This window comes from Melitaea cinxia, chromosome 12, assembly GCF_905220565.1.
Source record: "Melitaea cinxia chromosome 12, ilMelCinx1.1, whole genome shotgun sequence".
In the NCBI taxonomy this organism is placed as follows: Eukaryota; Metazoa; Arthropoda; class Insecta; order Lepidoptera; family Nymphalidae; genus Melitaea; species Melitaea cinxia.
The window spans coordinates 8,622,120-8,634,530 of record NC_059405.1 but is presented as its reverse complement, the minus strand read 5'-3'; the positions used below and the strand labels follow the sequence as shown (position 1 = coordinate 8,634,530).

At 31.8% G+C, this 12,411-nt stretch overlaps 1 protein-coding gene across 1 annotated transcript in view; it reads right to left on the bottom strand.

Annotated features, from left to right (window-relative positions):
* LOC123658371 (cytosolic purine 5'-nucleotidase) overlaps positions 1 to 11,487 on the bottom strand; it is a 41,499-nt gene extending 30,012 nt beyond the window's left edge. Inside the window, exon 1 of the mRNA XM_045593804.1 lies at positions 11,219 to 11,487. Within this exon, the coding sequence (XP_045449760.1) occupies positions 11,219 to 11,487 (269 nt within the window). The remainder of the gene's footprint in view (positions 1 to 11,218) is intronic.
* Positions 11,488 to 12,411: the final 924 nt, after the last annotated feature.

Below are 12,411 nucleotides of genomic sequence, written 5' to 3'. Positions count from 1 at the left end.
TACACTAATAATTGTCGTAGACAATTATGTGAATCAACTAATAAGTTAATCAGCTAATAAGAATGACGTACAGTAAAAGGCCTTCTACACGGTCGGGATCGACCGCCGACCGTCGTGTCCTTGGTCGGGTCAGCCAATTTTTGTATTCATTCTACACGGTCGGTGGTTGACTCAACTTGTCAGTTCTTTTTTGATGAGATGCGCTCGCGACCAAGGTCGTTGACATCAACCAAATATTGGTCGGGTCAACCGTTTTCCACACTGTCCATTTTTATATCAACCCTTCAAGGCCTTTTAAACGCCTCGGCAATCGTCGGTCGAGTTAAAATAGCTCAAAGTTTAAAGAGTTACTTGATTGCAAACTAGCTGTTTAGGAACGTCTACAACACTCCCATTCGAATTTTTCTAACGAATTTTAAGCGGGAGGAAACATTTTTGGATAGGGTTTACTCAGAAATAGGTTTTATATTTCCTTAATTTTATTATATGTATAAGTATAAAAAAATATAACGAAGTGTGTATCGAATTCTCTGTTATATCGAATCTGGTTTGCGTAACACATCTTATTCTGGTGAAATTAAATGAAACAATTACTATTTAATTTTTTAATCTGAAGGTAAAACACGAAGAAATATTATGCATTGTTTTAATGCTTCGCTCGACTTCAAAAATAATTTTAAAGAAATTCAAATCTGTATGAACACAATCATTATCATCATCATAATCATTTCAGCCTAATATAGTTCAGCTGCCTAGTATAGTCTAGCTGGACATAGGCCTCCACAAGTTGGCGCCAAAAATGGCGTGAACTCTTGTGTTTTGCCCATAGCCACCACACTGGGCAGACGGGTTGGTGACCGCAGGGCTGGCTTTGTCGCACCGAAGACGCAGCCTGTCTTCAGCCTGTGTATTTCAAAGCCAGCAGTTGGATGGACAAACGAAAATAATATTTCTAAATATTTAATTACGACCGTTATAACATTCCTTACAATATTTCTTAATTTTAAGTCTAATTTGCTAATTATACCAATAAATTAGCAAGTACTTTTTCTTAAACTAAATTAAGTACATATAAAGATACTGATTAAAAAGCTTGGAAAATAATCGTTTTAATTAACAGACAAACCATTTAATAAATGTTGGTTTATTTGCTTCGACAAGCGTAACAATCCAGCTTTTTTATAAAATAATTCGTGGGTTTAATGGCTTTCAGTTGTGCAGCTTCTTTATCAATTAATAAATATTTTTCTGATTTGAATGTCTTCAGCCCATTTAACGATTAATTGCTTTAAATGTCATGTAATCGATTGTAAGTACTAGGTATAGTACCTACATATTATGCATTTAATCCGACTTTGTAATCAGTAGATAAATAATAAATTTAATTCAAATTATTATTGGTCCTTACCATTATCACAAATACATTATCAAAGTAGGTATTTATAACTTTCTTATTCAACGATTTTTTTTTAGTTTGTATCTGTATTTTTTTTTTAATTTTAATACCAATAAGACCGAAATCAAAACCATATTTTTGTATGTAACTTTTTTTTATCAAACCCTTTACATACCTATCATTGTGGTTTTAGAATAGGTTGCCTAAAAATGTTATAAAGGGTTATTTAATTCATAAAATGGGTTTTTATTATTTAATTCTACTTATTTGTCTAAATTAAATTAAAATATAGGCTCTTAAAGAAAAGTAAAAGCCCCTTTCTTCTGTAGGTACTATTGGGATACCCGGACCTTACGAGTATACCAATACACAAGGTGAATCGATACAAATAATTTACACTGCATGTATACAATGAGATATGGAAATATGAAAAAAATCAGTCATCAATTACAATAACGAAGCTTGGATAACACACAATTAACAATTAAATTAAAATATACGTTCAAACATCTGTTTTAACCTAGCAACTAAATAGTACGTACAAAAATTAGAGGGCAAATGTTTTATTGCTAGCTTCCACAAATTCCGATATTATTTTAAAACATGTTTGGTAAGTATTCTTAATTAAACTATTTCTTTATAAAATTAGGTAATATTTGATAAAAAAAATACTATTCTACAAGATTTTATCAGTAAAAAACAGTGAGAGGTGTTTATTTAAATAAATAAATCAATATCTATAACATACAGACATGGGTGACTGTTCCTACGGTAAGCAACATAATGCTTGGGTTATACTTATAGGTAACAGCCGACTGACATAGCTGCGTTTTTTTTTTCGATAAATATATATAAATAATACTTATAGATAAATAAATAAATACAATTATCACACCCAGACTCGAGGCGGAAATCGAACCCGCAACCGCCGCAATACAAAACAAGAATCACTGCAAACTGCGCCACCGGGCTAGTCGAAGTTGCATTATCTGTTATAGAAAATAACCTTCTTGACAGTCGAGTAAAAATAAGTAAATATTATTCATGTTGATAAAGATGGTACAGTATTCCGCAATTATGAAATCAGCTACGTTAATATATAGTCATCACAATATAATAGGCCCGTTTTGTCATTTGAGAAAGACCCTAGAATGTAACATAGAGCGAGTCTGTAAGAAACAATAAAACAATTATTAATTTACACATTAAGTGTTTTTAAAACATAGGTACATTTTTTTTTTGTGCGTTAAATAATATGATAGAATACATATATTAGGACTATTCTTTTCGCGCTTACTTTACAGTAGCATGCAATTTCTAATTATTACGAAACGTCTCAAAAATAGTTACGTTATAAGTTTTTTTTTTTTTTTTTTTTTTTTTAATACTACTGTTGTAACCTAATTACTGAATTTCATCAGCGTTTCATTAAATTTTAATACTTATTAATATTGTGTCTTTACTGAAAAGAAAGAGCTTGGCGCTAACCGAACCGAATAAACTGCGATAAAATCCGAAAAAGTTGTTTCATTATAATGAGTAAAATTCGTATAAACATTAGAAAACAATTTAAAAAATATAAAATAAGGACAAATTGCCTTTTTGTACCATTGTATTATTTCAAATTATCTACCACCACTAACTCTAACCAATGCACTTTACATAATCAAATCGACCTACACATACAAACTTGAATCGATTTATCGTATCGAGTACCGAGTCGTATGCTTACTTCACTATTTACATCACGATGACAAATGTCAAAACAGGCCTATTAAATTGTGATGACTATAATAAGCAATAAAAATTCCCTAGCGAGCAATTGCCACGTCCGCGACGCGACGGAATTGTGTTATCATTATCGCGATTGTTTCTATCACTCTTACTAGTCGGTTGACGAGCACGGTCACGCAACTCGAAAATTGCATATCACATTACAGCATATCAATTACATATCTTTTACATCGAATTTACGATTCGAAACAGCCGTAGGTGATGTGCTATGAACTTTTGAGTCTCAATACGCTAATCATCTTTTCTAACATTTTTGAACATAGGTACTAGCTGATCACGCAAACTTCGTATCACCATTTTTATTAAACCTTTCAAAAACCCTTTAAATAAAATACCGGCAATAACGAACATGAAAGAGAATTATCCAATTTGGTGCAGTCGTTCGGAATTTATGCATTTATTTCGGCAAATCACTTTTATTTATATAGATAACAATTGTGTCTTGCACATGAAAAGAACCGTCTTTAATTACATCGAGCAGTAAGGAATTAATACATCGTAGGTAGGCGAACAATTGTATTTGCTCGCAAACGAAAAAATCGACTTCAACTACATCGACAAGTAATACTACGTAGGTAGACGACAAAATAGTAGTCAAGTAAATGAACGTTATCAAAGATTACTCATAAAGCCGTAATGAATCATCAAAATCGGTGAACCCAGTAAAAGTTCTAAGGTAATTAAAAAAAATACAGTCGAATTGAGAACCTTCTCCTTTTTAACCGACTTCCAAAAAAGGAGGAGGTTCTCAATTCGACTGTATTTTTTTTTTTTTTTTATGTATGTTACATCAGAACTTTTGACCGGGTGGACCGATTTCGACAAATTTTGTTTTAATCGAAAGGTGGTGTGTGCCAATTGGTCCCATTTAAATTTATTTGAGATCTAACAACTACTTTTCGAGTTATATCTAATAATGCGTTTTTACTTGACGCTTTTTTCGTCGGCCTACGTTGTATTATACCGCATAACTTTCTACTGGACGTACCGATTTTGATAATTCTTCTTTTGTTGGAAAGGGGATATCCCTAGTTTAGTACCATGATAAGGAAACCAGGATATGATGATGGAATCCCAGAGAAATCGAGGGAAACTCTCGAAAATCCGTAATAACTTTTTACTGGATATACCGATTTTCATAATTTTTAATTTAATCAAAAGCTGATGTTTATCATGTGGTCACATTTAAATTTTATCGAGATCTGATAACAACTTTTTGAGTAATCTTTGATAACGCGTAGTTATTTGACTAATTGTTCGTCGATCTACGTTGTATTACTTGTCGATGTAATTGAAGTCGGTTTTTTTTTCGTTTGTCTGCAAACACAATTATTTTGATCTCTGTTATAATTATAATTCGTACCGCATATCCTAACAAACCGCACTGACGTATTATACTACCGGATACGAAATATACGAAACAGAGAAATATGTAAACATACTCAGTTCTGACCTGAATACATCGCAGTAGGCGTATAACTTGACGAACTTCGTCAATGACACAATGTTTAACTTTAATATTAACTTAAATACGCTATTCTTAGCTTAAAAAAGCCTGTTATTCTTATTATTCAATTATTATTCCTGTTATCTGTTTATGTAATGTGTTTATTTGAAATACAATAAAAACATTGACTTACTCTTTAAATATAAAATGGAAGATGATATATAAAAAAATAAAAAAATAAATAAAATAAAAAAAAGATGATTTTTAGAATAAAGAAAATTGACCTATTTGAATTTATATTTTAAAATAATCAAAATCGTAATAGTATTAACTGGATTAAGCTTGCACATTAAAAGTAAACAGATATTTTGGTCTTGACACGAAATTTATTTTCGAATTGAAACATGGAACAACAGTATGTCATCGAAAAGCAAGTCAGGTGTCAGGTGATAATACGAATTTAAACATTGGCGCTTGTGAGTGTCATATCCCAATAATTAATGTTTACTGGAGGTGACAGCTCTGGTGCATGCCCATTCCACATACTGAGAATGTGTTTACTGCACTTTGAAAATATCTATCTATCTATAGGAATAAAATTGAACCGCTATGTGTTGCTAAGCGTAAAAATCATGTACGACTGGATCAATTCGTCTCATTGTTTGTATAAAATTTCACATATTTTGTCGGGTTTTGTTAGTTTGTGTCCCGGAAAATCCCGTCCCGGGGCTTCGGCTTATCTCAATTTCGAGACTATAGCACGAGAGATTCGATACATCGAGACATGAATTTTGACATGAACATGGATTTTAAAATACAAATGGAAGCGATGAAAATTCAAGGTTTAAGAATTGATGTTTAGCAAATGGAAGGAACGTTTGGCCCAATCCTTTGCCGGCAATTCAATAAGAGAAGCGATAAGGCCTGTTTTGCAGGAGTGGGTTGAATGTAAAAAACCGTTAACCTTCCGACTGGTGCAGGCCCCAGGGCGTGATTGCTTTGCGAGGTATCTAGCTATAGTGATAATGGCTAGGAGGGAGCTAACACCACAATATCATCAGTGTGATACTCTTGAAGATACCTCTCAGCACGTTATTCAAGAATGTCGAGTATACGAAGAGCCATGGCAAATTTTGATTTCTGTTATCAGTTCCGATATCTCACTGCTGATCATAGTTAAATCTATAGTCGAAAACGAGAGTTCCTGGCAAAGTCTGCTCAGACGGCGTGATAACGCCAATTTCTTACCCCATAATGAGTAGTAGTAGTAGTAGTAAAAGAAAAAGATTTAACATGGATGCCCAGCGTGGTGACTATGGGCAAAACATATGAGTTCACGCCATTTTTGGCTCGAACTTGTATGTCCAGCAGTGGACAGTGATAAGCTGAAGTGATGATGATGATGATTAAACTTAACGCGTTTGAAAGTCGCAAGAAAACATACGTGTAACACGTTTGAAAGTCGTAAGTAAACGTACAGATACTACATATCTAAATGGCCTTACGCTATTTTTCCAGTGACTCTTTTTCAGTGAATCTTTTCCTGTAATCCAAGTATATTTTCGACTTGAATGACTAAACTTCGATAAAATATCACATTCATAAGATGACGATGTCCTATTTATGTCTGATAGTAGGATGGGTTCACGCTTTACGGATTGGTATGTTTTATAATTATGGTTTTTTTTTTACATTATTTACATTATTAATAAATACATGAAATGATTTCATTACAGCAGCATACTTTTAACTTAATAAACGTATAGTTTTAGCAACACAAATAATGTACGTATAACGTTACTCAATAAAAATTCTCGAGTTATACGTTGCATACTGCAGGTAAATAAATTATATTTTAAGCATTACTATTAGTATTTTGTTTAATTATTTTGCACATTTACGCGTTGTTTTTGACCGTGAATATCGTGACATATCACAAAAAAATTCCAAAACAAAAATAGAACTCCAACTCACTCATTAGGAGCCGCCGTGTATCTGTCTCCTTTGCCATATGATGATCCATTTGTAATGGCCGAGTTGGGAAACATATCTGATGTTCCATTCGCCATAATTCCTTGATACCTCATCCTCACAACACACACACAATTATAATAACAATGTTGCTGTTTTATAATTTGTTAATTACTAAATGCCTTTCTAATACGCGCTGTAATTTACATTACAAATTGTCACAATCCTTTTCGTTAGTAACAGGCAGCAAGCGCTTGAGAGGATATCCTTGAATGTAACAAAGTTAAAAAAAAAAATAACTTTTGTAATTTATGCAAATAAAATTAGGTTAATGACTATTTGATTTTATGTAAATACGACGTGCGCAAAACTATAGGCGTAATGCTTTCCCTATAGGTGCCGTTATTTGTGGCAAGATTCCGTAGGGAGCGGATGCAGGACGGCTGGGGGAATCTGCCAGGAGACGCACTAATCGATATAAATTCGCCAGGCAACAATGCCCACTCGTATTAAATAACTCTGAAAATTGCCAATATCCTGGATTTATTTACTATCAAAAGTACAATACTAAGAAAGAAGTTGTAATATATTGTCTTTATGTGATATGAAATTTCCTAAGTTAAGCCAGCTTGATTCCTTAAAAGAAATAAAAAATATATAGTTTTTATTCAAATGGAATCTTCACTTTGAAATCAAGGACAACGTACATTAATTATATAAATGTTTTAAAAATTAGTACAGGAGCAAAAAAATGTAACATGAAGGAGTCAGTGTGAGTCACATACCGCCTTTGTCTTAGTTTATTTTCACAAGCAACCATACATATTATGAATATAAAATAGTATAATGTAAAAAACAAACTTATATTTTCAATTTATAAACAAACTTTCAAAACTCTGGAATCCTACAAAGAAAAGACAAAACAAATACGACCTTCGTTTTGCGCATTTACAAATGTAAATGTACGTATAAAGTTTTTATAAGAAAAAATGTTACATTTAACGATATTTATCATAATTATTATACTTTGTTATTAATTCACAGCACTTGGAACACAAGTAGTTTTAGTTTAAGGAGTTTTAAAACTGAGAACTTTTTTGTTTGAATTAATTTACCATAAGCACATCGAACTCACGGCGTATTATACTACACTTAACTAACAAGATCGCGATAAAGATATATGATAATAAATTGAAATACAAAGTAAACGTTGTGACGCGGCAAACGATTACGCCTGTACTGACGGTCTGACGCCATTTACGCCGACAGCCTACGTCGACCATAGCCCCCCACAAAAGCGGTTTCCCCGCGACCTCTCGCTTTATCAGCTGATTACTAGTTCACTGAAGTAATTGATAAATAGGTAAATATGTGTAATATAATAAAATAATGCAGGTATAGAATTTAAAATGGAATGGAGACCTTTCATTTTATTACATTTGACTTATAAGGAAGAAAATTTATATATCTACTTAATATATATCATTAGATAACCTACACATAATAATTATATCATAAAGAAGCGCATAAATTAAACATAAAATATAACATCTGAGCGATTGCCATAAAACTAATTTATTAAAAAGCTGATACTATATCCTAATTAAGGATTTAAATGTTCAGTCCTACAAATATAATTATTAAATGCAGAAGTTTGTGACGAATGATGTCTGTTACTCCTTCACAAAAAAAAAAACTTCTGAACCGATTGTAATGAATCTTGATACGTAGATAGTTGGAAATCCGTACACATAGCCTACTTTTTATCCCGACATTCCCACGACATCATATTACGATAGTGCAACCGCGAGATGCAGCTAGTCTAATAATACTCTAATTATTTTAACAATCACCTACCTACAATAGTTTTCGAAATTATTGGTACCGGTACCACAATTGCATAATCGAAATACCGAAAACCAAATATAATAAAAAAAACCAGTTATTAACTATTTATATAATTAAAAGCAATTAAATCACAATATACTGGTTTAGATTAGAATAATAGATAGTCACATTAGCGAAAAGTAAAACAACTTATTGTAAGCAAAAACAATGGAAAAATCTTTTATTTTAATACATTTTTAATTACCTACGTGCTATCTTTTCTAAACGTACTTATTTTATTTTTTGCAATTATAAATACTTATACAAAAAGATTTAATTATTTGGACATACAATGTATTTATTTATTTATTTAAATGAAATATATAAAATTATTTGATATAAAATTTATTTAATGAAACAGAGTGCTTTTTTATCAGTTAGTTACGAAATTATGTCAAAGTATTTTATAATTTTACCCAAAAATTTTCAGATAACCGCTAAATAATAAATAGCACCAACGAGTTTTGTATTTGCGACCGCTATAGTGTAATGTTACGTGTGCCGTGTCGGCGGCGTCTAGACACCGACAGTAGTGGGTTCGATTTCCGCTCGGAGTAGATATTTGTGTTTATACAAATATTTATTTACGATTTGAATATCTGTCCTTGAGGGTTCTCATCTTTCACCCTAGATAGGGAATATGCACAGCAGTGGGATATTACAGGCTGAAGCGATTTCACTACAAGTAACATACGAGTATAACTTCATTCTTTACCAAGCGTTTTTCTTACAATAAGTACTTAACGTGTCTCTTGACTCTTAGACACATTAACAAAAATTACATTACAATCACAATAGTAGAGAAAAAATAACTAGTAAATATAATAAAACGTCAAAACAATACATACAGTAAATACGGATTTTTTATTTGCAGCAGTTATTTAAAACTTAATGAAGTAAGTACCTGAGTGACCGAGCTCAGCTCGGTATTTTTAGTAAATTGTGTTTTTTGGAAATCATATTTAATACGAATTACATATTTATAAAATATAAATAATATTTTTTTAGCGACAATAGTAAAAAATATAAAAAATCAAAAATAAAAAAAATTTATACTAAATAATAATGATAAAATATCAATAATATTTTTCAATTTTACCGATATAATAATGAAAAACAAGAACTGGCTATTTAAATAAAAAATAACGAGTGCAGTTAGAAATAAAAATAATAATAATTGATCTGGAAATTGGAGGATCTGAACCGTGCTCTTTTCAGTCGATCGCGACCGACCGATTTCCTACCTGAGCTATTACAGCTTTTTTGACATGTGCGAAATTTACCATCGTATTCTAACGCTATTGCAGCCATTTTTTCATTGTCTAAAAACTGGGATAAAACGACATTTTCATATATATATATATATATATATATATATATATATATATATATATATATATATATGTATGTATATAATAAATTAAAAAAAATGAATGAATATATAAATTGAGGTATTTTTGTTTAAGTTTTTTGTACGTGTTGCGATTCTTTTGTAAGAGTTAGAATGGGACTGGCGTGTCCTTGTAGGATAAAAGTCCCTAAAATCAATAAAAGAAAAAAAATCCAAAATAAACCAAAAGATATATCCAAAAAGATATTCCACGTAGACAAAGTCGCGGGAGTAGTGAGTATTATACTAAAATTAATTCGACAAAAACGTACAAAGATTTATGATCAAAATTATAACGTAAACAGCAAATACAAGACAATACACAAAGTCTGAATACCCCGCACTAGAGCACTCTTCATTCACATTCTTACTGCCGTAACCACACAGCAAACTGATAACTAAAAGGAAATCCCGTCTCATTCCTTATTTGTCATTGGCAGGATCCGCGGTAGTCTTAATCGCCTCTGGCATATAGGTATATAACCTATGTTAACTATTTTAGATAGTATAACAGCAAGAAAAAACGAATTTTCCATTTAAATATATAGGTTTTTCGAATATTTCAATTCGAATAGTTCTTTTATCATACTTAAAATAGTTTAACGCAATAAGTGCGGCTAAGCTGAACGGCCTTTTTCAAAACATAAATTACATCTTTATATATAAAAATGAATGTTTGTCTGTTTGTCCTTTATAGAATCGTAAACTATGCATTTGATCGTGTTATGATCTTCAGCAGTGTTGTGTATGAACCCACAAAGGATTCCGAGTTGGTGCAACGAAAAAAAAAAAAAAATGGCAACGCACGTAGGGTACAGTTAGTAATACAATATTGTATTTTTACTGTGTGGTTATACCTACCAAATAAAATATTATATTAATGTTAATTACTTTGTTCTATGTTTTCCCTTAAATAAGTGGTGTGGTAATTTTTAAACGCCTTATACACGCCGGTCTCAAGTAGAACGAAACCACGGTCCAGAAACATACACAAAATAAATAGACCAGACCACAACAATTGTAACTAGCGGTGGTCGTTGGTAGTTGATTTGACTACTGCACAAAAGTGTTGTCTTAAGCGTAATCAATCTTATAAGTAAGGTTTCTTATAAGATTGTAAGTAAGGTTACCTATAAGCTTGTCTTCAGTGATTTTATAACTTAAGTTTTGGTTACAAGAAAGAGCATGATTATTATTACAGATAAATAGGTTAATGGTAGTGTGGATTTCTGAGTCGCATTCCTTTTAAGAATTTGACCAAATTCCTCATACCCGAACACCGTCAGTGACTTTTACACTAAATATGTATATAGTATCCTCCAAAAATACATACCTATGCTGTATCTCTCTTTTATCAAACCAAGCACTGCGCGTCGTCGTGAGCGATTCTGCAAATGCATCTAGTTCTGCATCAGTTTTGTCACTTTTGACCAAGGGATTGTACATGCCAACAACAGATTTATCGGGTATTTCGACGGCGACGTTGCCCGCGAGAAATGTCACCACTGGTTTACGCTTAGTCGCCGAATTGGCGCGAGCGCGTATTTCCTGTGGACTCAGTGACGGCGATAACGGGTAAGCTACCTCGAATGCATCCGGCATTTTAATTATAATTAACAAATTACAGGCCAAAACAGAAACGATCCAAAGCAACCGTTCGTTCCAAGCGTTCTGCTATTACTGTAAGAGTATTCTCCAAATAAGTGAATCGTTAGTTAGATATTCACCTCTACGATAACATTTTGACGGGTCACGGTTCGAATCTGACGTAATTTTTTTAATAAAATCGTTATCGTGTAAAGTTAAAATACGATATATATTGTAAATAAAGTTTCGTATATTATCATTATTACCAAAATATATATTTACTTCATCAAAATTAGTTACATTACTGTCAATAGTTTATTGGAACGAAGTTCCTTACGGCAGGCTGGACATTTGGCTGGGCGACCGAACTGAAAAAATGTGATACTAAAACCGTAAGAAAAATATATAACGGAAGTGACGTAATATCAGTCACACGACTGTATAATATGACATTTGTAAAACTAAAATATTAATATTATTTTGTTTGATTTATTTTATTTTACGGTATTTATTATTTTCTGAAATACTAAATTTCCTAAATAATTTTATGTACTTAATTAAAAACCTATCAACAAAATTAAAAAAAATCAAGAACTAGAAAATATATATAAAATTCAACTTTTTTTTTCAAATTGTGTTACTTCTATACTATCCGAAGGAACTTCGTTCCTACCTGGTGTCCCATGACACCACATAATTTTATATAAATTGACTTTTTCAAATTATGCATATACAAAACAGTTAGTCTTTTGTACAATATAATACAATTTGTAGTTTCTGGAGTCTTTTTAAACTACCTACCTTATTAAAGGAAAAAATCAGACTTAATGGTTATTGACAAATGAGTGTTGAAAGACATGGGCCAGGTCTCATTCAGTCAATGAGTTGAACAGAATATAATAAAAGAAAAAAAAATATATATTAACAATGATCTTATCT